We start from the raw sequence: 27,440 nt of genomic DNA, 5'->3' as shown, positions 1-27,440 counted from the left end.
CTCAAACGATCCTCCCACCTCGGCCTCCGGAGTAGCTGGGACTGCAGGCGCGCTCTGGCAGGAGGAGGTTAGAACACAGAACAGGCCAACCCCGGCCAGGGAAGCAGCTGGGCTTGCCTACTGCTGCCACCTAGGGGAGTCAAGAAGCGTGACCACGGTGGTCTTCCTCACGCCTGCTGTTTAAACCCACTTCCTCCCTGAGTCCCTGAAAACAGTACACCCTCATGCAGCCGTTTAGGGTCCCAAAATGATTTTGCTTACAGAGTGAGGAGCCTCAAGCATAAATGGGCATGTGGCCATTACTGACACTCAGCGTGGTCACAGGACCTCGCTCAACATCCCCATCCAGCTGCTTAGCTCATTCTTTCATGTATGCACCCAACAAATGCATGCATGCTATCGCCTCCATGCCATGGGTAGGTTCTAGAGATGCTAACCAAGTCACCTCCCCTGCCTCCAGAGCTGATGGTATCTTTGCAACACACTCCTCCCCGCCAGCACCCCGCACCCACTCACGCTCACACCAGGAGAACAAAGCCCCGGGCGCTGGTCCCCAGTTTCTCTTGACAGCTGTGCACTGTGTCGTCTCCCTCCAGAGAGCCCTGACGGCCCCACACACACACGCCACTGCTGCTCTGCGCCCCCTCGGGGTGCTCCCCAGGGGTCCACCTTCTCCCTCGCCCCATTTATTTCCTCAGTTTCTTTCCAACCCATTCTTCTTGCGTCCCCTACTCCACCCCCATCTTGTCCCCCTGGTCCACGTTTCCAATCTCAGTGACACCTCCGAAGCCAAGTTGGCTCTTCAGCTTGGCTGGTGGGCTGTTTCCTGTCTGACAGTGTCTGACTCGTTGCAGCAGTCCCCAAACCAACACAGAACATGCAAAGGAACAAACCGCGTATTGTGACTTCTGATCCTCTGCATGAGGGTGAAGCATCGGGACAGTGAGAGTGAGGACTGTGGTTCTAGAGCCAGACTGCCGGGCTCCAGTCCTGGCTCCCTGCGAGCTCCGTGCTCCTCCATGCCTCGGGAGATGACAGTAGTAGCTTCTTCATGGGGTTGTGAGGGGGATTACATGAGTTCATAAATGTTGAACGCCTAGAGCAATGCCTGCCTCTGAGTGATAACCCCTCTTGGAGGAGGGGCTGTTCATCTCACGCACACACCGCCGTGGGCCTACTGGACAAAGTGCCTCACTCTGCATCTCCATGATGGACTCAAACCCTGGTGCCATATCCTGGCCTCGGCAGCTGCTGTAGGTGTAAGGTTTCTTTGAAGTAGCCGGCGCCAGAGAAAGAAAGACGAGCAGAGTTGAAAGGGATAAGTAAAGAGGCTTTATTGGAGCATTCCCAGGTGGGGGTAACGAGTCCCCGAGAGAGGGACCCGGGCGAGCCTCACAGTCCCACGAGTGGGACTAGAGAAGCCGCCCCGCCCAGAAGTCTGAGTGGGTTTATATAGGTTCTTAGGGCTGGGGGATGGGAGCTTCTTCGGCCAGGAGATGTCCGTGCGAGGAGTGAGGAATTTCTTTGTTTCAGCTTCCGGGCGGGTATTGAGGGATAGGAGGGACTTCTTCTTTTTTCATTAGGGAGGGGAGGGGTACCTGCCACCGGCCTTACGGTAGGCTCCCAGGCCCTGGGCAACAGGGCAGGGCTGCAGGCTTTGGAGGCACAGGCCCTGTCCACTCCCTGCACCCCTCCGTGCCAGGGCTTTCCAGACAGCAGTGCACTGACTCTTCTCTGATTCCCCCGCAGGTATAAAACGATGTTCACACGCCTGAAAGCCCTGAAGGTGGAGATCGAGCACTTGCAGCTGCTCATGGACAAAGCCAAGGTGAAGCTACAGAAAGAGTTTGAAGCCTGGTGGGCAGAGGAGGCCAGCAACCTGCAGGTACAGTCTGGAGAGCATCAGGACAGCTGGGGAGGGGCCAGTCACGTGCCCCCTGGGGTGTCAGGAGACAGAGAGTGGGGGCTTTGACCCGCAAGCCCATGCGTTCTCATCCCCTGCTCATGAAGCAGGTGCTCCTTGTAGTAACAAGGACTACAAAGATCGGGGAGTAATTGTTTCCTTACTCTAGTGCCTAAAATAACCACCTGAGGCATGCCAAGGGGAGGGCTGGCAGATGTGGCTCCCCAAACCGATGAGTGTGCCACCAATGCTGGGGGTGATATCCTCCCGTGATAGCGTACTGACACCACTTACTGTTTTTCTTATTACAGAGTCATATATTATTATATATATTATTTATAGAAATTTTACTCTGCAGAAAAACAAAGAAATCACCATAATACTTCCACTTAAATATAACCAATATTAACATGTTGGATTATATGATTTTTATCTTTATTTCTATGCATATCCATCTGTATATTTTTATAAAAAATAGAATTATATTGGTGTCCAAGTATCACAAATGGCTTTTTTAACTTAATTCTATAGCACACCTATTTTTTCATGTTATTATTTTACAGCTACAGTTCTAAAGGCTGTTACTGTTTCATTGCATGGCTATATTTTAGTTGATTTAACCAATCTCCTATTGTTGAATGTGTGGGTTGTTTCTAGTTTTTACTCAAAATGTATTTGTAGATGAAGTTTTGCATATTTCCTAGGCAAATTCTTAGAAGTTCTGTATAATATTACAAAGGTTAAAATAACCTGTTAAGAACTGTTAGTATAGAATCCCAGTTTCAATTGTGCTCAGGTAACTCCTCAGTTGTGGTACAATGGAAGTGACAAAATGCCCATCATCATATCACTTGTGTGGCTGGCAGGACCTTAGTCGTTATCTAACAGGCTGATCCCTTCATTTTAAGGGCAAGGAAACTGAGATCCGAGAGGATATTTGCCCAAGGACACAGGCAAGCAATAACCAGTGTTACTAAGTGCCATGTGACGGGACAATAAAGAGGAGCATTTGGATAAAATTAAATACACAAGATTACAAAGAAAACCAATTAGATTGAAATAGTTATCAAAATACTTTAAAAGCAAAGTTATGGTATAGTAATATACATACCACTTTTAAAATGCATTAATTTAGAAAATCTAAGGATGGGCCCAAGATTTACCATAATCTCAAAGTAAGGATGAACACACTATTTCAAGATTTCTGCACCAACTGTAATGTGATAAGAAAACATGCATGGTTTCCATTGGTGACAACATCACAGATATTGCTAATACTACTGTGGTTTGTTGTCTACACTTATTACTGAAAGAAATGCTAAATTTCAGGTAGATGTGAGGAGAAATAAAGATGTAATGGGTTCCTACCTGCATTCCCAGAGTCCCTGGGTTCTGTCTGCGGGGTGAAGAGCCCCACCTAGCCAGGGCATCAGGGAGCGAGGCCTTCGGCCGCAGCAGGTGCCCGAGGGAGCGTGGCCACTCAACAGTAGACGAGGACATCCAGAGTGACTCGGGAAGTGTCTAGGCAAGGCTGACAGATTCAGACAGTTTATTACTTACACAGTAGCCAAAGGTGTCAGCTCCATGTGTCCCCTGTCCTACAGGATGTCACTGAAACCAAAGGGACCAGATGACAGCAACAGGGATGGTGGGACACCCTGTCGGAGAGGAGCCAATTCCATGCTGTTGCTAAGCAATTTCAAAGCCTGTGGCTGTTCCCCGACTGGGCCAAGGCAGGAAGCCTCAACCCCGTCAGCACAAAGGAGGCAGTGAGAAACTGTCCTGGGACAGCCTCCCGGGAGGGTAGGGAGGCGGGTGGGAAGCAGCCTGGTAGCAACGGCTCACAGTGCCCCGTGCCCTCACATTCAGGGAGGATTACAGGGCATTCTGCCAAGCCTTAGATCAGCGCGATGCATGGCCTGCTCCTGAGGCCCGCGTGGAGGCACTTGGGGTTTCCAGGGCACCATGGCGGCTCCATGCCCCTGCGTGACGTGTCCATGGATCTCTCCTGACTCCAGCAGGGAGCCTTTGAGACAAGGAGAAGCAAACCCAGAAAGCATTTCGGGAGAGTTGTCAGATAACATTTTAAACATTTTTTTCTAGCTATAAAAAGTAATACATGCTCAATTTGGAAAACTTGGAAAGCATAGAAAGCACAAAGAATAAATCAAACATTACCCACAATCCTGCCAACAAGGACAGTATTTTGTTGCCCATCACCATGGTCATCACATGTCAGATTTGTTTTTGCCATAAACATTCTATGCACCAACTTTTGTAGCTGGCTTTTTCTTCCCATGTCATTAGGCTCAAGCTAACACTGTGAAATTCCTCCTTGGCCCAATAGGTAAAATCTCCAGCACTGAATTCACTGGATCACATGAAGCCATTTCCCCAGACATTGGAATCCCAGCATGACCGGCCCCAGCTTCTATTTAACAAAAGGTAAGCAGAGAACGTGCCAGCAGTGTTAGGGTACCCAGAAAAGGCTCCCTACCGCTCTCCTTAGCTCCTTCCTGTGGCTCTAAACGTCTCCTTATAGGCCGTATGAGCCAGGAGGATGAATTACTTTTACTATTTAATTAGCCATTCAGGCCAGTGGCTTTCAAGCTTCTTTGAGCACACAGCCCTTCAGTCTCTCACTGTGACAGCTGGTAGACCTACTGCCATGGTAACAAGAGGCAAGAGGTTTAACAATCAAGCCCCAGTCCTGTCCCCTGAGTGGGAAGAAAAGGTTGGTGGGAACGGGAGGGCGGCATAGCATGGGAGAAAGAGGGGTGTTGGGGAAGGAGGGGGATGTCGGTGGTAGGATGGGGGTAGCCAGCCTGCCGAGATACAGGGGAGCTCTTTGTCCCAGCAAGGATTCCGGAGAGAGGTGGGCAGCCTCCCATAGGAGCACACAAGGATGGCCCAGAGCCAGTTTCCCTACATGATGGCATGACCCAGCAGGGACTCTGCCTCCCCACGGAACATGTTATTTCCAACCACACCACAGGTGGTAGAGCCAACGACGCGTACCTCCTGCCGTCCTCCATCCCTCAGACGCAGACTGTCAGGCCAGACGCCAGGGCAGCATGCGTGGGCCGCTGTCTACTCCACCAAGGAGCAACCCTTTGGGTTTGACGGGGCACTGGGCACTCATGTTGGAAATGTAAAATAGAGCTTTTTCTAAACTAGTGCCAGGCAGGAGCTTTAGTACGCTGTGATGAGGATGACACTTTGCCTCTGTGGCCTTCCTTTCAAAAACCCATAATGCCAGTCACAGCATGAGACAAATCCCAACTGAGGAACAGTCTACAAAATACCTAGCCAGTACTCCTCAAATTGCCAAGGTCATCAAAAACAAGGGACGTCTGAGAATCTGTCACAGCCAAGAGGAGTGTAAGGAGACACACAGACTGAATGCAGTACAATGTCCTGGGTGGGATCCTAGAACAGAAAAAGATGCCAGGTAAAAACTAAGAAAATTCCAATGAAGTATAATAACCATTTGGTTAATAATAATGTATCAACATTGGTTCACTAATTGTGACAAACGTACCGCATTAACATAAACATGTACCACAGTGGAAACTGGGTAGGGTTGCATGGGAACCCTCTCTACTATATTTGCAACTTTTCTGTAAATCTAAAACTATCTTTAAAAAAAAAATCTTATCTTTAAACAAACACCAGCCAGGGAGCCCTCTGTACCAGGCTGACATTTTCCTAGGACTTTCCCACATCCCCCAATCTGTCCCCCAGTGCCACACTTCAGCTTGTATTCTAGTTTTAGGAAACAGCTCCTATGTGAGCTCCTAAGCCCAAGGTCAACAACTGGCATGGCGTGTTTTGTTTGGCTAGCTTGGTGTTTTGAAAAGCAGTGTAGACTCATGAAAGAAAAAAATAAGTTGGATTTTATTAAAATTTAAAACACTACTCAGCAAAAGACACTGTTAAAAGATGAAAAGACAAGCTACAGATTGGAAGAAAATATTTGCAAAGCATTTATCTATCTGATAAAGGTTTTGTGTCCAAAATATAAAAAGAATACTTAAAATTCAACAATGACAATCTAGCAATCCCACTATTGGGTATTTATCCAAAGGAAAAAAAAGTCATTTTATCAAAAAGACACATGCACTCGAATGTTTATTGCAGCACAATTCACAAAGAGCTAGAATCAACCCAAGTGCCCATCAATATATGAATGGATTAATAAAATGTGGGATATGTATACCATGGAGTACTACTCAGCCATAAAAAACTAATGAACTAATATCTTTTTTAACAACCTGGATGGAACTGAAAACCATTCTTCTAAGAGAAGTATTGCAAGAATGGAAAAATAAACACAACATGTACTCACTATTAAATTGGAACTAATCAATCATCACTTACGTGCACGTATGATAGTAAAACTCAGCAGAAACCAAGCAGGTGGGAGGGGGAAAAAGGGATGGGTAAATTCACATCTAATGTGTACAATGCATGCTATCTTGGTGATGGGCACACTTATAACTTTGACTCAAACTGCACAAAAGCAATTCATGTAACGAAAACATTTGTACCCTCATAATATTCTGAAATTTAAAAAAATTCAACAATACGAAAACAACCCAATTTTAAAATGGGCAAAAAATCTGAACAGTCACTTCACCAAAGAAGATATACAGACAAATAAGTGCATGACAAGATGCTCAACATCACATGTCACTAGGGAATTGCAAATTAAAACAACAATGAGATACCACTACTTACCTATTAGAATGGCTAAAATCTAAAAAACTGACAACACCAAATGCTGGTGAGGATGTGGAGCAACAGAAACTCTTGTTCATGCTGGTAGACAAGCAAAATGGTATGGCCACTTTGGAAGACAGTTTGACGTACTCTTACAAAGCTAAATATAGTCTTACCATACAATCTTGCAATTGTACTCCTAGGGATTTACCCAGTGGAGTTGAAAATGTATGTCCACACAAAAATCTGCATATGGTTATTTATAACAGTTTTATTTATGACTGCCCAAAACTGGAAGCCACCAAAATGTCCTCCAAAACGTGAATGGATAAACCAACTGAGGTACATCCACACAATAGGATACAATTCAGCAATAAAAGGAAATGAGCTATCAAGCCATGAAAAGTCATGAAGGAACCTTAAATGCATATTGTTTAGTGAAAGAAGCCAATAAGAAAAGGCTATACAACTATATGACATTCTGGAAAAGGCAACACCATGAACACAGTGAAAAGATCAGTGGTTGCCATGGACTTGTGGGGAGGGATGGATGAATAGGTGGAACACAGGAAATTCTTAGGGCCGTGCACCTATTCTGTGTGACATTGTAGTGGTAGATATATGATATTATGCATTTGTCAAAATCCATAGAATGATACAGTGCAAAAAGTGCACCCCTTGTATAAACTATGGACTTTAGTTCATAATAATGTATCTATATAGGTTCTTGAATTGTGACAAATTAACCACACCAATGCAAGATGTTAATGATAGGAAAAACTGTGAGGGTGGGGGAAGGGAACATATGGGAACTCTGTACTATCTGCTCAATTTTCTGTAAACTTAAAATTTTCCCCAAAAAAGTCTATTCATTAAAATACACTAAAAAAGCAGGGTAATGAGGCAGCTGCATTGTTGTGTGGCGATGCGGGCAGCTTAGCGTTAGTGTCCTGCGCTGGCCCACTCCGCATTCTCTTGGGGACCTGCCAACCTCTGGAGGCACGTGAACTTGAATTTGCAACCTCTGAGTGTCCTGAACAGTCCTGTTGAGACACATCAATTGTGAGTGGCCAGGTCCCCCAACTTCCCTCCCCACAGTTTGAGTGCCAAGATTTGGGGGTGGGAAGGTCACACTAGGCAGGCAAGAAAAGTGTCCCTGCTAGAGATTGGAGAGGGAGCCTCCCGGCAGGGCAGGACATCCTGCAGCCTTCTGATTTCAAGATTGTTCTTTTCTAAGCACCAAAGGAGGCAAGAAAAGCTTCATTTGTCTTTGCTGCACCCCTTTTAATAAAAGGGTTTGTTCTGTAAAATTTGTCAAAAGGCCACATGTGGGCCGGAGGCTGCAGGTGCCCCGCCCTGGTGGGCTTCAGAAATCTGAGGATAAGGAGCTCCCTCCGCTGGGTGAGGCAGGGAGGAGACCCTGTCACAGGTATCACAGCAGCTCAAACATTCTCTGTGAACAGCCCACAGTGGAGGATTAGCTACTGGTTTTCTTAAATTCTCCAAGGAGACAGCATTGGCTTTCTCCTCTTACAGTGACAACGGCCCCTGTCATTTATCGAGGGCCCTGATGGCCAGGAGCTGAACAAGTGTGCAACGTGCATACTGTCATTGTCCCCATTCTGCAGATGAAAACCTTGGGCTCAGAGAGATCAAGGAGCTTGCTTGGGGTCACCCAGCTAATCAGTGGTGAGATTTGAACCCAGGCCCATCGGAGTCTTGCCACTACTCTCAGTCCTCACAGCAGTTTTATTCAGCATCCAGGGCTGCCCTGTAGGGACATGTGTACATGCTGTTGTTCTGGCCTTGGGCATTCCTGGACATTCCTCAGGTATTCCAATTGAAGATGATCCCTAGACGTGCTTGCCAAGAGATCCTAACCCTGCGGTGAGAACCCTGGATGTCAAAGGTGAACATCAGATCATCTTTGGCCACCTCCAAGGAGTCCCCTCTGTGTAGACCTTCACAAAGTTCTCACGTGAATCCCGGTCATAGCTCTGCCAAGCAGCCCGCCCTTGGGCCAGCCGCTGCCCCTTTGGGGTCCCCTCGCCTTATCTGTAAGGTGCGCCGGGGTCCCTCCGATACTGTCACTCTGTGATCAGATAAATGTTCCAGCGCCGTTTCAGAGCAGCTGCAGCCAGAGAGCAAGGGCCCAGCCGGCTGTTCCTGTCTGAGCTGCAGAGGGGCCACTCTTGATGGAGTCACCGCAAGCCGGGGTGACGTCCTGTGCTCACCAGGTTCTGAGAGAAACCTGATTCATCACTTCCCCAGGGCTGCTTGGGGCCTGGAGGCTGATCGCACTAAACACTCTGATCGGCAACCCAGGAGGCCTAATTATTGTTAATATTGCTTATTAATCCTTATTGAGAAAGAGACAATTCATTGTGATGGCTGGTGCGCTCTCGCTCCAGAAGGGATGTCAACATGAGAGATGAATTTAGTGTCAAAGGCTGGCTGAGCAAAGAGAGAGGGCAAAGGTCATCTGTGGCACAATCCTGAGGGTAACAGAAACTGAGCTGTGGCATCCAGGGACACTTGAGCCGCTTAGGGGTTGGGGGAGTCAGTTCCCTCAGGAGCTCCAAGCCTTCGCAGTGCCCTGTCCTCCTGCGTGAGCTGAGGGGCAACAGGCCGGGCAGCTGGGCCTCTGCAGAGGGTGCTGGCTGCCCCCAGCTGCCACCGTGTGACCACCACTTCTGCCCTGCCCCGGTCTGTGTGTCCTCCTTTTCCACCCACTCCCAGCCCTCCACAGTCTGGCACTTGCGAACTCTCTCTGAGCGCTGAGCAAAGCTCCACTGGGAAACTATTAAGTTAATGAGTTGTTTGTGTGCAAATGACTTGGTCTTGCAGACTTGCCACAGCTTCCAAACTGACCTTGACCCACTATAATGGAAGCACCTGCAGGGTGGAAAGCCCTTTCTCCCCTCCCTTCCCCCCTAGGCCTGCACCAGGAACCACTCAGCAGGAGCCCTGAGAATTGGCCACTTTCTCCAAAGAAAAACATGCACAGCCTGCCACCTTGTGGCTGCCTGTGGTCCTACAGCGGTCCTCACCAGACTCCCACAGACATCCTCCACTCTCCCCAGGAGGGCTCAGGGAAGTCTCTGGACTGCTGGGAAATGGGCATGCGGTGGGGGGGTCCCAGGCTCTAATTTCCTTTCCTTTTGTGTGGGACAAGCAGTTTGTCAGGCCTGTGGAGTACCGTGGACTGAGGATGCAGCCTGGGCGAAGCCAGCTCACCTGTCTCTAACCCTAGCCTGCCTCTCAGCTGAGTGTTCCCAACTGCAAAAAGAGGGTTCTAACCAGGTGACTTCTTAGGCCTCTTCCAGCTCTGACGTTGTCTCCAGGCAGGACCATCCCAAAGCAAGGAAGAGGATCCTGCCACGGAGTCCTTAAAACACAGCTCAGAGTAGGGACTTTATCATCACAGGCACATGGAATAAACTAGCAACCTGCCAGCTGTGTCCACACACCTCCTCACCTCCCAAGAGGAGCTGCTAGGCTCCACTGCATGCAACCAGGAATCCAAGACAAGGTGTATGCACCAGGCAGCCCAGGTAACGGGCACAGCTGCACATGGTGAGCTGTTGGCGCTGAGCCCCGACTCAGGGAGTGTGGAGCTGGACAGCAGGCCACCCGGGGGCAGTCAGTGTGGTCAGGGGTGAGCAGTGTGTGCTTCCTAGCACGCCACGGAGATGAACCCAGTTAATGAAGCATTGTGGCTGACAGCACAGGTCCTGAAGCCTCACGGAGTCGTAACTAGCTCTAGGTTCTGCCACGTAACATCTGGGCAGTTTTAGAATTTCTTTAACCTCTCTAAGCCTCAGTTTTCTCATCTATAAAGTGGATTTTGGGAGGACACGTTCAGTCCATAACAGCCCCTAAATATAAACCCTCAGTTTCTCTTCTATAAACTTACCCCCCTACCTTTTGCTTTTGTTGGTTTGTGTTTTACAGCGATGTGTACGCCAGGAAAATCCTGCCCTCACCTTGCCCCAGCCCACGCAGCCAGGAGCAGAGTCGCACCAGCACCCCCCTGGGAAACAGGTCTGTGGTCTTCTCCTCCCCCCATGCCTGTAACAGCCTCTGCAGAGGGCAGAGTGGGCCAGAGTCACCATTCTGCTCCCCCCAAGAAGCCCCTTGTCCAGTAGCTGCACAAACAGAGCCCAAGGCTGGCCGTTGCCTGGGTCCCTGGGAATCCTCCGGAATCTCTCACACATGCCTACTCTCAAAGCTGGGGAATCTTCTCCCAGGATCACTGGGGCCCAGTGCAACACACAACTCCTTGTTAATAGATGTTTCTGGGGGCCATAAAAGGAAAGCGCCAGTCCAGGGGCAGTTCCAACATAGCCCACTAGCCCCACGGCAAGACACAGAGCTGACAAGCCTGGCCTCAAGCCCAGGGCTGAGCAAAGTGGGTAAAGCCTCTTCCCAGTTCGTGCTGTCTGGGCCCTGTGTCTAGGATGCCAGCTTAGCCTTCACCTGGCCGAGTACTCTCCTCCCAGAGGAGCTGCCCAGGGCTGAAGTCCCCAAGCCCCAGGCAGACTGAGGACAGCCAGCAGCCCCTGCCCTCCTGCCACAGATCTGCCTTAGTGCTTCTGGCTGAGCTGCAGCTGGAATGCAGACACCAAAAATTACTTGTGACAATGGACAACCCTTGTTATATAGTCCTCTCTGCCTGCTAAAGAAGCAGACACTGTCTCCCACGGTGTGGAGTGATAGGTGTGAGGGTGGAAGATTAGCAAAGCCAGGCAAGCGTGTTGCTCTGAGTTGTCCTAAGGGCAATGCTACATGTAGAAGCTGATGGAGAAAGAGGAAGGGGAAGGGCGCATAATGCTCCCTTTCTAAGGGGACTTCCTGGACTCCCACCCAACACTTCTGCTTACAAACCTCTTCGGCCAGAATCTGGGCCACCTGGCCACACAGCTGCAAGGGAGGCTGGGAAAGATATTAATAGTCTTTTTTAGTTGTGGCAACTTAGCTAAATATGGTTCTGTTTTTAAGGAGACAGAATAGTAATCTCTGCCTTGAGAGCAACCGGCTAAACCATGGTGGGGAATGGGATGCACTGGGGAGATGTCCGAAAGCAGCAGTCCCCAACCTTTTTGGCACCAGGGACCGATTTCATGGAAGACAACTCTTCCACGGATGGGGGGCAGGGGGAGGAAGAGACAGAGCTCAGGCCGTGATGCGAGCCATGGGGAGCGGCTGTAAATACAGATGAAGCTTCGCTTGCTCGCCTGCTGCTCACTCCTGCTGTGCAGTACCACCCCCACCCCACCCCCATGCCTAAGTGTCATGGAAGACAGTTTTTCCATGGAAATCAGGGGGAGCGCAGAGGCCTGTGGCTCGGTCCCTAACAGGCCCAGGGGTTGGGACCACAGTCCTAAAGTACAGGACGTCCAAGTTGGATGCAGAAGGGGACAGGCCAGGACCAGCAGCATGAGCACCACTGGCAGGTCTTCTCTGAGGCCTGAGACAGCACAGCTCTGCCACCAACTTGCTGTGACATCTTGAAGTAAAGTGGGGTCAGTTTGGGCGAGGCAGGGATAGAGGACAGGAGGGGAGGCGGTGAAGGGATGGAGACAGTGGTGACCTCAAGCACCTTCAGTGTGTGAAGGTCTTGGAGGAGAGCAGTCCAGGGAGAGGGAACGGCTAAGGCGCAGGCCCTGGGCTGGAAGGAGCTTGGTGTGTGCAAGTAACAGAAAGCTCAGGGTGGCTGCAGCCTACTGCCCGGGGTCAGGTCACACAGGACCTGGTAGGTCACAGACGGAGTAGGAATTTTGTTCCCAGAGTAATGAGAAGCCACTAAAAGGTTTAAGGCAGGGAGTGCCATGACCTGGTTTGTAGGATAAAAGGCTTGGTGTGGCCAATGCACAGAGGTGGGAGGGGGTGACAGAGAGGCCAGCTGTGTCACACAGCTTCCTGGGTGAAATCAGTCACCAAAAACGGAAAAGCCTTTGGAAAAGTAAGTGCTGAGCCCAATCATAAGGTGCAGTAAAGTGTGACATGTTGTCGCCAGCATCCCCGAGAGGCCCACGTCCTCCGTCCCTCTCACCGGTGACAGCCAGACGGACTCCGACATCCTGGCATTCATCAAGGCCAGACAGAACATTCTGCAGAAGAAATGTAAGTGCACCTTCCTCAGTGGCTCCTCCGGGGCCACAGATCACCCACCCTGGGGGGAGGTCGGGGGAGGCTGGAGCGAGCAGTGAGGGGAGAAGGACGTAGGGAGCTTCCTGCATGTTCCTGGAGCCCCGGGACTAGTCTTCCAGTCACCCACCCTGGGGAGAAAGCCCCAGGGGCAGCATCGGCAAGGCCAAGGCAGGCCCAAGTGGGTGGCAGCCCAGATGTCCTACTCCTCTTGGCAGAGCTCTCTCCCTCCTCCAGACCTTCACCTCCTTTTGTTCTCTGCCCCCAAAGCCAGCTCTCTGCTTTGCCCAGCGTCTCCAAACAAGAAGGGGCTGAGTGATGATATGGTAACTTGTTGAATCTCCACCAGAAATCTCGCCCTCCTATTGGAGTGTGGTTCTTGCCGATGAGCTGTGAGTGTAAACACCACTTGAAGACCCAGGCCTGAGGACGCTGTAACAATCACAGAGGAAATGACTGTGGCTGTCGGACAGCAGGAAGAGACGTCACTGGCCTGCCCGCTTTCCCCCTGGGTCTGCCCCCGTCCTCCTGGCGCTGCCCTATCTCCCATCTGCTGTGGATAGGCCTTTTCGTCTTCCGCCTTCCATGCCCCCCACACCCACAGGGACAGGCCCGCTTACCCAGCCTTGCGGTTAGTCTTAGCCTCCTCCTAAGAATCCAAAGGCTACTGAACAGGCTCCTCATTGCCTTCGCGTGTCACAAGCGCTCTTCCTGGATGGTGTGGAACAGCACACTTGGATTCTACAATGACTGACACCTGCCCTGAGGGGACCACACTCATCTTCTGGAGCAACATCTGCAGTTGAGACAGTCGGAGGTTTGACCCGGACGGAGCGTCCCAACTGCCGGGCGGCCTGTGCCGTGCTGTGCTCGCCGCGCTGGGCTGCCAGCCTGCTCCCTTCCTCTCCCAGCACCAGGACCAGCAGCGTCGGCACCGAGACGGCACAGCTCTGCCACCAACTTGCCAGGACATCTTGACCTTCTCTCACTCTCAGTTTCCTTGTCTAAAAAAGAAAAGAAAATTGGATTCATTATCTCCAAGGCCCCAGATACTCTAATGATACGTACAGACACTGAACAGTCATGAAAGTCCAATCAGTGAAGGAACTCTGTACGTGCTGGGCACCTCTGTCGCCAGGCACTACTCCTAGTGCTGGGCCGAGGCAGGGAACACAACAGGGAGACACCGGCATTCCTGAGGGTGGAAGGAGACAGACTATGAACACATCAACAAATAAATAAGATCGCTTGAGGGGCTAATAAGTGCTGTGCAAGAGCTAAGATAGGTAATGTTGTAGACAGCAACTGGAAAGACTGCTTTTAACTGGGGAGGTGGGGGAGGCTTCTCTGGAGCAGAGAACTTTAGACTGAGAGCTGGACGGTGAGAACGGAGCGCCAGGCACCGTCTGGAGCACGCAGTCCAAGCAGAAAGAGCAGAGAGTGAAAATCCCCGAAGGGGAAGGGGCTTTGCTTGTTCACGGGTGGGAAGGAAGCCAGAGTGGCTGGAGGGCGGGGAGCAGGAGAACAAGAGCCAGATCACACCAGCCTTCCTGGCGAGGCAAAAGGGTTTGGACTTCACCCTAGGTACAGTGGAAACCAGCTGAAGAATCTTAACCATGAGAGGGATATGATCTGATTGATGCTTTGGAAAGCTCACTCTGGCTGTCACATGCAGTGTAGATTGGAGGGGCCAAGAGGGGACCAGCCATCAGGCCACCGTGAAGGTGCCGGCGAGGGTTGAGAGTGGCCTGGACTCACCAGCAGGGTGGAGGTGAGCTGCGAGGGCGAGAGGAGAGCCAGGGCTTTGGATCTGCGGAGCTGAAAGGATGGCGGTGCCGTTTACCGAGATGAGAAAGGCAGAGAGGGCGGATGTCGGAGGGAAGGAGCCCGGGGAATGCAGAGTTCCGGGGGCCCAGTCAAAGTTTCAGAGGACGTCAAGAGGAGATGCGGAGGAGACAGCTGGCATGAGTCTGGAGCTCAGAGACAAAGTCTGGGCTAGAAAAACAAACAGGAGTCACCATGCCTGGCTGGTGTTTAAAGCCACAGGACTGGGTGCAGTGTCCTGTGCAGGACGTAGACAGAGTTATTCTGACTGCTGCGGACAGCCCCTGGGGCACCCCAACAGCTAGAGGTGGAGGGAAGCTGAGATGCAAGATGGTGAGCGTGGCCTCGGGCAGGTCCGAGGAGCAAGTTCTGAGGCGGCCCAGAGGTCTAGTGCAGAGGGGTGGACTGTCGACCACTGGCCACTCTGCATGTCAGGACGGCAGAGGACAAGCGCCACTGAGGCAGGAGCCTGGGCAGGGCAGGGGAGGCGCTGAGGCGGGGAGCAGAGACAGCTCCTCCAGGGCTTCGAGCTGGGGCTGGAGCAGCGGGAAGCAGGCGCCCAGCGAGAGGGCTGGGTTTGCTTTAAATGGGTCCTAATTAGAGCGTGTGTATGTCCTGAAACGTGTGGAACGAGACACTGGCACTGTGGTGGCAGAGGGGCCAGAGCTGCAGGAGAATCCTCCTTCAGAGGTGGGAGGGGAAGGTGTCCAGGACACAAGGGGGTGGCCTTTGCCCTGGGAGACCTGGGAACGCATCCATAGAAACCAATCGTCACCCCTCCGCTCCCCTTGCCTAGGAGCAAGCAGTGCAGTTACAGTTATGGTCAAGCCTTTGTGCCTAAAAGAGAGACGGTATCACCCCCTCTCTCCGAAGAGAAGAGGCAGAAGCCAACAGTCCACGTCAGAGTGTCCTCCTGCTGACGCTGTCCCTGCACAGTGCCAAGGGCTGGACTGAAGAAGGGCCACTTTCATTAAAATATGTGTGGCAGATTAACATGTACACGGTTTTTCATTTGCGTTATTTCATCTGATGCTCTCAACACTCTCGTAAGGCATACAAGGGCAGGATACAAGCCCCCTGTGGACAGGTGAGGAAACTGAGGCACACAGAGGTTGAATACTTGCCCAAGGTGACACAGCTGACAAATGGCAGAGCCAGGACCACCCAGGTGTTCTGCTCTCTCCCCACCGGGCCACACTGTCTACCAGCTGCGTCCCTTCTGCCGTCAGGAGTTTGCGTCTCGGCCTCAGGAAACGGGACAGCGTCAACATGCAGTGACCACAGCCTCCGCCCGCCCTGCAGCTGTGAGCTTTGTCCTCCAAACAAACAGCAGCCTGGAAGCAATTCGTCAACACAGAAAGTTCGAGGGTTCCATTTTTATTCCTAAAGGAAGAAAAATAATCCTGGTCGACGAGGAGTCATTTAGGGCCGGCAGGCATGACCTCTCCGGACACACGACAGATGGCCCTGGTCCCACCACACAGCACTTTACACTCGGCCCACTTATCAGGCCACCCTGTCAGGCAAACACACAGGCCGGGGCCCAGGCACCTTCCCAGCCAAAGCAAACAGGTCCCCGTCCCCGTCCCTGCCTGGCTCTCGCCCCTCTTCATTCAGCGAGGCGCTGTCTTGGCTCCTGCAGGAGCGCTCATTACCGGGAATTTGTGGCCGTCAGCTCAGGAGCAGGGGCCCAGAGAGGGTGATTTAACATAAACCTCGCCAGCTCTTACACTTCGCCGAGGGCTGGGATGAATCTCCGTGATTTAGGATTCGTGGAAAAGCCGTGGAACGTTTAAATCCCCGCCAGGGGCACACGTGGACAGGTATATATCCCCCACAAGGGGTGTTAGTCATCCGTGGAGTCACATGTGCCTTTTCCAACTGCCAAGGACAGTTTGTACCTCTGAGAAAATGAGTTTAACCCCTTTCTAGAGGGCTTTCTGTTTTTAATCTCCCTTAATCCCTAAATTTGGAAGTATTTCCATCTGGAAAGGAACCTTGGAGTGACCCCGTAACAACAAATCTGTCTTCCCCAGGAGGTGCCAGGAAGAGGCTGCCTCTTCCAGCCCCTCCAGCCTCACTCGGAGAAACCCTCCTGGGAGGGGAAGGAGCACGGAACTGGGAGGAAAGAGACCAAATTCAAGGACCACTTTTGCCCTGTGTGACACCGGGCAGGTCACCTCCCTGAGCCTCCTTCTCAGTGTCTGTCATGTACAGATTTCACCCTTGCCCAGGCCATGAGCCTTCCTGGGATAACATCCATAAATGCCCCTCACGAACTGCCAGGCACCAGGGAGTGGTCAGTGGGGAGGCTGGCCCCCGTCGTGAGAACTGGCCCAGGACCACGAGGTCTGATTTTTTTCTTTTCTAATGGCACCTCTGTAGCAATGCCCTCCGTTCTGGGAGCCCACCATAATCAAAACCCCAGTATAGACAGAGCTTCGTCACTTAACTGGGGCTCATAACGTGAATGGACTGGGGATGGTGCCTTTATTTTGTGCTGAGGCCTGAGCATGTGAGCCGCTGTGTCTGGGAGCACGGTGCGCTCTCGCCCCGCCGTCACTGTGTGCGAGGGTCTGTGGAGGTCGGGGCTACCCTGGGCGGAGCTCAGATCCCTATTCTTCACCACCAGTGCGTTGACCGATCGATCCCGGCCCGGTGGCTTGGCAGCAGGGCAGAGGGAGCGTCAGACCCCAGGTCGTCAGCAGCCACACGCTTAGTGGTCCCCAGTTCCTGCCCCGCCAATCTTGGACTAGAGAAGACAGTGGGGGATTTTGGCCCAGGCCACACATCAGGATCACCCGGGCTCACAGTAGACATCTCGATGTCATGGGTCTGGGTGTGGCCCAGGCAGCAGGGTTTCTAAAGGCTGCCAGGGAGTTCCAAGGAGCAGCAGAGCTGGGAACCCTGGGCCCAGAGTGGCTGGAACACGGCACCTGTGTAAGCTCTGATTCACCTTGTCCTCTTCCTTCCTTTTCTAGGATTTAATTAGGACAGGTCAAAATGTCTTAAAAATAAGGACTATCTCTGTTCAATTAAACAGTGAGGCCAGCCTGGGGTCTTGCACACAGAATTAGACCTCAAGGACCAAGGGCCCTTAGCCTTGAATTGTAATATTTTTCAACCTCTTCCTCCCTACCACTCTCCACATTCAGTGTGTCACCAAGAATTACGGATTCTTCCGCAACAGACCGAGCCTGCACTCTTCACCCACTACTGGGACTCGTGGCCATGCCTGGGTGGCTGCAGGTGCCTGCCCACCCAGTCCTGACCAGCCTCACTCCCCAGTCTCTCTGCCCACTGCAATTCTTCTTAAACATTGTGTTCATTACTTCACCCAAGAATCTCAGAATTTCCCTTTTGCTCTTATTGATATTACGCTAGCCAAACTTTAAGCAAAATAACTGCTTACCACTCATACCAGTTTTTCTCACACTTGGGTGTGCCAGTGAATCTAAGGGCTTTGTTAAAATGCAGACTCTGATCCAGAAAGTCCAGGATGGAGCCCAAGACTCTACGTATCTTAAGAAGATCCCAGGAAATGGCCACATTGCTGGCCCGTGGACCATGCTTTGGAAGTGAGGAGCTATTCTGGCTACCTTCTTTTTCTAGATACCCTATCTGCTCTAGCAATCTGGAAACAAGGAACGTGAGGCCCAGAGAACTGAAATGACTTGGCCAAAATCATACCATGGATTGGGGACTATCCTGGCTAGAACTTAAGGTTCTTGACCCAGAGAACCTTTCTCCGTGCAGAGCCATGGGGCGGGGGTGAGGGTGGGGGGGAGGGTGACAGGATGGGGGCCATGTGGTCATGAGGAGCCATCCTGACATATAGTTGATATGTGGAGCAAAAAGCAAGGAGAGAATCTCTCCAAGGATTAAGTCGCAGCATCGGTGAAAACCTCAGGGTTGGAAAATAAATATTGGCCCTGCCTCAGGGAGATAGAGCTTTTGCAAAAGGTAAAGGAGGCATCTTCCTTCAGAGCTTGGGAAGTAGATGCAGCCCCTGGAAGGCAGGACACAGAGACACACTGCCCGAGACCCAGAGGGAGTGGCCAGCAGCCTCCTCGCCCCCTTCAACCCTGGGAGAAGTCAGTGTCCACACACTCACCCTAACCAAGAGCATCCTGTCTCCTTTCAGGTTTGGGAAGCAATTGACTTTCCAGTAAGGGTCCAGCCGTGCATGTGTCAGCAAGAGCGAAGTACAGACGAAGGCACCGCCCCTCACTTGCTCTGGCTTCCAAAGTGATCTATGGCCTGCTGGGAGCATCTGGTGACTTTAACTCCAACGGAGGGGGCTGGGTGTCCTTAAGGATGGTGCCTGGAGGCCGCCAGAGAGGCTGCAGCCAGGGCTGATGGTGACATCTTTCCTGTGGTTGCTGGAGCTGCTGAGAGGGCTGGGCAATGCCAGGGTGCTTAGGGGCACGATGAGGGCTTCAACTCACTATTACGGTGATGCTCACATAGATCATTATAAAGTTTGGAGATTAGGAAATAGTACCATCATGATATAGTGTCGGGGAGCTCACACTGGTGGAATGTGGGGGGAATAATGATAGGTTATTTTAGGCTATTTCCTGCCTACTCTCTTGGCCCACCCGTGGTTCAGAGGCCCAAGAATGGCAGTGGCAGGCCAGGCAGGATGTCTGAGCCACAGGCAAAGCAGTGGAATGCAGGACATCTTGAAGGCTACTCTCAGTCTCCCAGGCCAAATCCTCCCCCATCACCCTCATGGCCACATGAGCTGTAGGCAGTACCTGAGTGGCCGTATCTCCACAGAGCCATCCACCCTGCAGAGTCTAGATATTGCAGCATCCAGAGAATAGTGGACAGTGGACAGCTCCCAGGAGCTCTGCAGGAAGCTTTAGAGAGGGCAGCATGGGCACCTCGGGGCTACAACCTTTACCTAGCCACGTGGGGGCCTTGCAGGATTTGGGCCAACACTCCCCACTCCCACAGAAGAAACACAGCTGCCCAGGGATCTTGTCTCAGTGGCCCTGTCAACGCTCCGGGCACTGGCTCAGTGACACAGATCCAGGGGAAGGGGGCCTGCACTTGAGGAAGCCCTAGGAGAACTGTCCCCTGGGCCAGGGGGTTCCAACTCTCCCCCAGCTGGGGAGGAGCAGTGGAGGGAGGCACCCTCCCTCCACTGGGGAGGCACCCGGGAACGACGCTAACTGAATAAAAGTGCTTGTCCACTGCTCCTGCCATCTCTGTCCTATAAATACAGGACCTCATGACCCTGGAGGGGGAATGGAGAGATAATGTAGTATAATTGGCTTGGGTTTTTTTTCCTTTTTTAGTATTGGGTAAAGGGATCATGCAGAAGATAAAATCGTTGCATTTCAAAGCTAGGCAGGCCCAAAGAGCTCCTCTAATCCACAGCTCTAGTTTTTATAATTAGAAGACTGAAGCAAAGGGAGATTTGACTTGCTGTTACACACCAGTCAGTGGCAGATGTCCCCTACTCGGGGGGCTTTCCCTGACCACCCCATCTAGAGAAACCCCCTAGTTACTCTTTATCTCGTTACCACTCTGCTTTCTTCATCACTACCTATTATCTTTCTTTACTTGCTTATTATTTTTAATGACCTGCAACTCCCATAATATTAATACTAAAAGCTTTATGACAACAGGGACCTGCTGTCTTGTTCATTGCTGTGTCCCAAGCACAGAGTCTGTGTTCAATAAATAGCCCTTCGATTCATTAGAGGCAGAGCCTGAGCCCACATGTGCCTCCCAGGCTGCTGCGGCTCCCCTCACTTCCATCTGGCTCCATGATTGAATCCCACTGGGCAAGCCTCTGTGGCCCTCACCGTTCTAGGGAACAGAGCAATCCCTCAGTAAAGTCTGTAGAACCAGGGGAAGACCAAATTCTGATTCTAAAAGCCTCCCCAAGAGTCCACAGGACACACGTATAAATGCGTGCACACATGCACACACAAACGCACTCTCCGGAGTCATGGCTTGAGTTCGCCAGAGTCCCTTCTGATGAAACAGCAGCCGTGTTCCTGGCACACCTCAGTGTCATCAGCCCTCTAGAGCTGGTCAGAGTCTATTGACTTTAGACCTCCCCCTGAGACATTATCTCCTGGGTGCAAAGGCCTTATTGACAGATGTGTGGTAAGGCCCCACACAGGGTGGGAACCAGCCTCCTGGAGCCATTTCTAAGGCAGGAAAGGGAATGAAGAAAACAGAAAAACAGCCTGGGAATCTGAGACCACTAGTGTCCTGCTAAGCAGTTCATATGCAAAGTGTGTGCAGCAACTGGTCAGGGAGCCTCCTGCTCCAAATGTACCCCCCAGTGGAAGCTGGGCCTTTGGTATGAACACATGCTTGACTACGGCACACCCTCCCTGAAGCTGATTGGCCTTGGCCAATGGAAGCAATGGATGGAATGATTTAAAAGACCCTCCAGCGATGTACCTGGGCTCAGTGGAGCCTTGGATGACAAGAAGTATCTGAGTTCACTCCAGGCCAAAATGTGGTGTTTACTAAAACATTTTCTGGAAAGCAGCCTTGCCAGTGACTCCAACCAGTCCCTGCTAGAATTCAACTGGCTCTACCATTGCTTAGACAGTAAGTGGGGTGGAGGGAGGTTGAACAGAAAAAGTTGGAATGTGGCTTGCTCAGATCTTGCGAAAAGGGACTTTTAGAAAACAGATAGAGAAACTGTGGTATATTGAATAACTAGTCTTAATTCTTCACCACCCCAATAGAATTATACATCCAAAGCTTTGTCATGGCCTCCCGGAAGCAGAGTGTACTTCTCTAAGCCTTACATTTGGCCTTGGCCCTGTGATCTGCTTTGGCTAATGGATGCTGGCAAATGTGATGCGAGCAAAGGCTTGAAATGTGATTGCACGATCGGGCTCGCCTCGTGCGCTCCAGTGATGCGTCTTGAGATGATCACGCCTTGGGTAGCTGCTGCCCCCTCAGCCCATGCCCTGGAACACAGAACGCAAACCTGGCCCAGTCTACGACCTGGAGCAGAGCTTCCCAGTCAAGCCCAGCCCAGATCAGCCGAACCACAGCTGACCCAAAACCTATTATCACTGGAATAAATGCTTCTTGTGATAAACCACTGAGGTTCAGGGTGGTTTATAGGTAGCATTAACTGTGGCAATAACTGACTAATACAGAAATTGAAACCCAGAAACTAGACCCAGAATTTCTCAGCCCAGAGTTCATTCTGTCTCTCCACGCTGCCCGTTGAAAGGCACTGGAGGAGACTGTAGATGGAAAAGTGGGACTGCCACGTACAGCCACGATGGGGCAAGGACCTGACTTGCCCTCCTGCTTTAGATGACTAAAAACTAGGCAAAATACTGTATATAAAACGGTGGTTTCAGACATTGGATAGGACAGGGCATTGGTTCTGAAGAGAAGGGAAACAAATTAGGTGAGCCCTGTAAGTGCTCTAACTGAATGCTGCCCACAGAGAGTCCCAGCTGCGGCTCAGCAAGGGGAACTAGGTAGAGCCCAGTGGCTTCCTCGAGTTGAGGAGATGGAGCTGGGGGTCCAGGAAGGCCAGAGTGGCTTAAATGTGTAAGGCACTGTTCCAGAGCTGGGAGGGCTCGAGAGAGAGAAAGAGGGAGAGAGGGAGAGAAACAGAGGGGGAGAGAGAGAGAGAGAGAGGGAGAGAAACAGAGGGGGAGAGAGAGAGAGAGAGAAGGAGGGAGGGAGAGAACATGGTTTGGAAATCTTTAGAGAGTTACCCCTGAGTCTTCAGCTCACTGCCGATCAACACATGCATGTGAGGAAATTACCCAAATCAGGGGAGAGAACCTCCAGAAAGGAGCGGCTGGAATAATTTCCAGAGATAACACAGGGCTGGGAATGGTTCATGTTCCCAACAGCCAGAGCGAAGACACCTCCTCCCAAAAGGTCACTGAATAGAGACACAGAGGGTGTTGCCTCGGAAGTGGGGCCAAATTAGCCCCAGATGAACGATCGCTCTGGTCCCCCCAACAGAACCGAAAAGGAAAGCCTCAGAAGAGTCAAACTGTTTCCGTCAAGCTTCCAAGTAACTTCGCTGAGTCCCAAAACAATGCTCAAACACTATTTAAAGGAATACCAGAAAGAAAAAAACAAAACTAGCATTCAGCAATGTCGAATTCACAATGCCTGGTGTCTTATAAAAAAGTTACTGGGCATGCAAAGAACCAGGAAAATGTGGCCCATAGTGAGGAGAAAAGCCAATCAATGGAAATAGAAACAGAACCCAGGAATGACACAGATGGTAGAACAAGTAGACAAGAACGTTTTTAAAATACAATAAATGTGTGTTTAAAATACAGGCAGAAAAATGCCCCTTGTGATTACTTAAATGTAAACATGGCTCATTCATCTGGTCATTCTTTTACTAAGGATGTGGCGTCCACCATGCTAAGCCCTGAGGGACTGGAGTTGTCTAAGACAGAGGAAGCGCCGGCCCTCTGGGAACTCCCTAATTAGGGAGACAGACAATAGAGAAGCAAGAGGATCCCAGTCGGGAAGGAGTTGGGGGTGGGGAGCTGGGCCTGAGCTCGCTGTCGCTGTCGAGGTGGGTAAGACGTGGCAGCAGGGCAGGTGCAGAGAGGGAGGCGGAGAAGGAAGGCTTCAGACGACAATGGTGGGTCAGGTGTTTGGTGACGGGGGAGGCAGGAGGCGTGGAGCGTGGCTAAAAGGAGCTCTGTGGGGATTTGTGCCTCGTGAGCACGTGGGGGAGACAGTGTCCTCCCATGACATGTGTCCAGGGACTGCCAGGGCTTCAAGGCACAGCAGGCGTAGAAAGGTTGGGGGTGGACGCTGGAAGCTGAAGATAAAATGTGGGAGGGAAAGGAGTGTCTCCTTTAGCACAGGAGAAGTGGCCTCTGGATGAGGCCCTGGATGCTTCTCTCAAGGAATGGGAGGAGGCAGCAACCCTCTGCAGAGTTAACTGCTTTGATTTGGGTTTTCACGGCAGGGTTCCCGCCAGAGGGCTGAGCCGGTTTCACCCACACTAAGGGAGCTCGGAGCACGGAGCTCGGAGCGAGCAGCCCACTGGTCCTATGCTCTATACTCCTCCCTCTCAACTCACTCAACTCCTCCGCACAAAGCAGCCCTTGCCCAGGCCAGGACCGACCCCCCTCTGGCCCCACATCTGTGATACCACTGTTATCTTTTCTCTGAAATAGCTTCTGGGTTTGTTTTTCCATCACCATCCTTAGACCGAGGCAAGCGGTTCCCCTGCCCTCGGCCCCGTGGCTCAGGCGACCCCGCACATTGAAGCGCATTGCTAGGAACTTTCTAAGTCTCCTTCTGGTGCTGGGACCAGCCATGACCAACAATGTCATCCCTGCGGGCACCCCTGACCTAGACCAGGCTCCCTGTGGGTCTCAGTTCCATTTTCTTCTTTCAAGGAGCTCTCAGCTCATTCTTGGGGTCGACCAGATGTCCCCAGGTGCTCCAGGACTCCTGCCTCTGCCTGTGCAGCTGCTCTGGGGCTTCTTGGTCAGTCCCTGGTGCCGGAGAGCAGCCTGGGGAGTGGATCCCTGCCGCTGGCCGGTGTGGCATTCCTTTTATGGCACTGTGTGAGACGGGGCCATCTGACCGGTGCTAACATGGTGATTCAAATGACTTTTACAGTCTGCTGTAGGACAAAGAATCTTCACGTGAACTAATTAGACAATAAATAAATCCTTAAGTACCTCTTTTCCATCATTATTGTAAATCTACACAAATAAATTGTTATACCTCACATGGGCTCATGAATTTGTGACTATATTTTTTTCATCAAATTTTTATACACAGAGGTCCACAAAAAATATTTGCCAGGACCCCACACACCCAAGAGTGACTCTGGCTCCACCTCTGCTCTTGAGTCTCTCGGTTCATCGTCTGCCCCAGGCCCTGGAGAGGCTCTGCTCCTGCCCGTCTTGGCCCACACTCCTCATCCACAGCCCGTTCCGCGGCATCCCGGGCTTCTCACTGCATGAGCACCAACGCCCCTGGGCACTCTGGGTTTCCCCGCAGTCTGGGGAGGTGAGGGGATTCATCCACATGGGGTGTCCGGCGGATCCTTTGAGAACCACCTCACCGTTTTCAACGTCAGTGGCCATTAGGAGAGTCTCTTGTCATGCTTGCAGGGACATTCTCCTGGTGTGCCAGGGCAAGCCTCCTACCCCTCCATTAGGGTTCACAGATGAGCAACTTCTCTGCGGGAATTATAAACCACAGTGACCCAGAAAAAGGAGTGGAGAACCGGGGGTCTGTGACAGACACTGCCAGTGCCCTACCCCTATTCCCAGCCTACCTGGAGGTCACGTGCAGCTCCAGTGGGCAGTCCCCGTCTGTGCCAATAGCTTCCTGTGCTGAGCACCCGCAGGAGCACTCTCAGCTCACGTGCAGGGCAAACTGGCAGTGCAGGAGTTAACTACCCCTGGAAAAGTCTCCACCTAACAAGGGACAGGAGTTGGTGGATAAACACCTCGGCTTCCTTGCCACTCTGTGGGACACCTCGAAAGTGCGTTCTCCACAGTGTCCCCGAGGGCCAGTGGATGGACCCACAGTGGCCCACAGCAGTCACCTGCTCAGTAACCCCGAGTTGGCTGCCTTCCCTTCCCGGTCCCTCTTCCCCACTCCCTGCGAGTGCTTCCTGAGATCCCGTGCCAGACGAACTGCTCACACCCCGCTGCGCCTCAGGACCTGCTCTGAGGGACAGCTTAGACTGGGGCATCCTTTTCAGAGTCACGGCGGGGGCCCACCGCCCCCACTTCAGCCAGAGCCCCACTGTTAGATTTCACATGAGAAAGAAATCCTGCTCCACAACAACAGCAGCAAAACAGTTTCTGAACAAGATCAGTAACAGGCGTGTTTGTTGTCTGTCTGTTTCGAGGCTTTCCCTTGAATCACCTCTCGGCTCTCCCTGCCTGCCTTCCCTGCTGCTCACAGACCGTCTGGACCCCGTCTGAGCTCATGCTCTCTGTTCACGAACACAGAAAAAGACCCCTACAAACCTGCACCACCTCCACAGGACACTCTCCTCCACCCTTCACCCTGGGGAGGCCTCCGGGAGCCCAGGCACCCACAGCCAGAACTTGCCACTCCAGCCACTCGGTGCCGTTTCTTGGAGGGCTCCGTTGGGGTGGCAGGATCTAAAACCAGTGCTCTTTCTCCCCACTGGCCCTTTCTGCTGCAGGGCAGGTACCTGGGGCAGGTGGGCCTTATCTTCTCCCCTTGGTTCCGGTTTGGAAAGTGTCCTTTTTCACCTGTGCGGATACGTGTCTATTGAGTGACACCATAAGTGAATACCTATGTTGGACGGCGGGTGGGCGGCCTGTCCTGTCCTTATCTCGGGGCTCGTTCAGATGGAAAGAGGCCCGTGCCAGCTGCTCTGTTTGCTCTGCATTCTCTGCCCATTGTACGTGGAATTGATCTGAGGGGGTTTGTTTTTCCTCTTTTTCCCCAATCTCCTTATTAGTTCAGCCTCAGAAAATCCCTTATCACCTCCGGATGTCAGGCCACGCTCTGCCATCAGGCCTGGTCATGTCAGACTTTCCATTAATTGATTTTGTCCTCCCCACCCCCCCCCCCCAACCCTTGGGAAGCACAAATTGGCTCTGCCCATTAGCAGCAATAATTCCCAGAAAGGGATTGTACATCATGCCCTGTGTCCATCCATCCCTCACAGCAGGCGGTGCCCATGTGGGGAGATGTCAGGCAGGGAGGTCCCTGCAGCCCTGCGGTTCTTTCCTAACCCTGATCCAGTGCTGGCCTCACAGGACCACAGCAGACTGGGAAGAGCAGCTAACACAGGTCCCAGCACAGACAGGGCCCTCGGTGAGCATGGGGGAAAGAGTATGGGCAGGAAGCAAGGGAGGCAGAAAGAGGGCTTCCTCTCTGACACAGAGAGCTCTGGGGGCCTCCTGAGCTGAAGTCTCCTCTAAAGTCTGCCACTACGTCACCATTTCATTGGCCTTTGTGGCCGTAGGGTTTTCAGCTGTCCCCCATTCAACCAGATGTGCTCCTGAAAAAGACTCTATCCTAAACCCCAGTTGGGCCAAGCCTTGCTGGGCTTCAGGCAAACCCGAGTGCAGGCGGAAGTTGTGAAGGGCACATGCAGAAGAAAGGCGGAAGATGTGAAGGGCACATGCAGAAGAAAGGCGAGAGGCAGGAGCACCGGGAGGGGACGGAGTGCCCGGAGAGGCAGGAGGCGCCTGCTCTGGCCGGCTTTGCCAGCGCGTGGCGGGTTCTCAGTAGATAGCCCATAAACGAATGCAGTGTTTGCCCTGGTGAACCTGGTGCCACCCCCTGCCCGGGATCTGATCCAGCCGTCCCTCTAGCCCAGCCTGCCCCCGACATCCCTCCAGCTCACTGCGTTCACCCCTTTCTCCCATGCAGATAGTCCGTTCTCTTGCCTTCATTTCCTCCCCCTTGGAACCACCACGGAGCACTGAAGAGGTTGCTCAGTCCTGCCTGAGGCCCACTGGACATCGCTGATGAGCCTGAAATGACACACACGAGACCTCCTCGCACACTGGGCTTCTCTAAGGCCATCCAGTGGGGCCTGACGACCATGCGGCCTGTCAGGTGTAACTCCAACGCTCTTTAAAGCTGGGCGTTGGTGGGTCTGTAGTAGGGATGACAGCCAGCACTCTGTTACCCCATCTCTCCAAAAACACAAAGGAAAACCAAGCAAGGGCGAACTCTGTGACTCCAAATGCTTTCTTCTCCCTCTGAGACAAGCCCACATCCCAGCAAAGTGCTGTCCGGGATGCTCCGGGACCCTATGAGGTGGGGCTTGTGCAGAATCACTTCTGAGACCCCCGGATGGCCTCTGAGGAATTCAGAAGCCACAATATTCCAGAGAAGATGG

At 52.0% G+C, this 27,440-nt stretch overlaps 1 protein-coding gene across 1 annotated transcript in view; it reads left to right on the top strand.

Annotated features, from left to right (window-relative positions):
* Positions 1–13,817, top strand: part of KIF6 (kinesin family member 6) — a 372,644-nt gene extending 358,827 nt beyond the window's left edge. Inside the window, exons 18-22 of the mRNA XM_069488531.1 lie at positions 1,750–1,885; positions 4,251–4,348; positions 10,538–10,669; positions 12,645–12,751; positions 13,013–13,817. Coding sequence (XP_069344632.1) covers positions 1,750–1,885; positions 4,251–4,348; positions 10,538–10,669; positions 12,645–12,751; positions 13,013–13,113 — 574 coding nt within the window. The 3' untranslated portion in view covers positions 13,114–13,817. The remainder of the gene's footprint in view (positions 1–1,749; positions 1,886–4,250; positions 4,349–10,537; positions 10,670–12,644; positions 12,752–13,012) is intronic.
* Positions 13,818–27,440: the final 13,623 nt, after the last annotated feature.

The sequence above is a fragment of the Eulemur rufifrons genome, chromosome 15 (genome assembly GCF_041146395.1).
Source record: "Eulemur rufifrons isolate Redbay chromosome 15, OSU_ERuf_1, whole genome shotgun sequence".
In the NCBI taxonomy this organism is placed as follows: Eukaryota; Metazoa; Chordata; class Mammalia; order Primates; family Lemuridae; genus Eulemur; species Eulemur rufifrons.
Note: the sequence above shows the minus strand (reverse complement) of the source record. Positions and strands in the feature narration are given on the sequence as shown.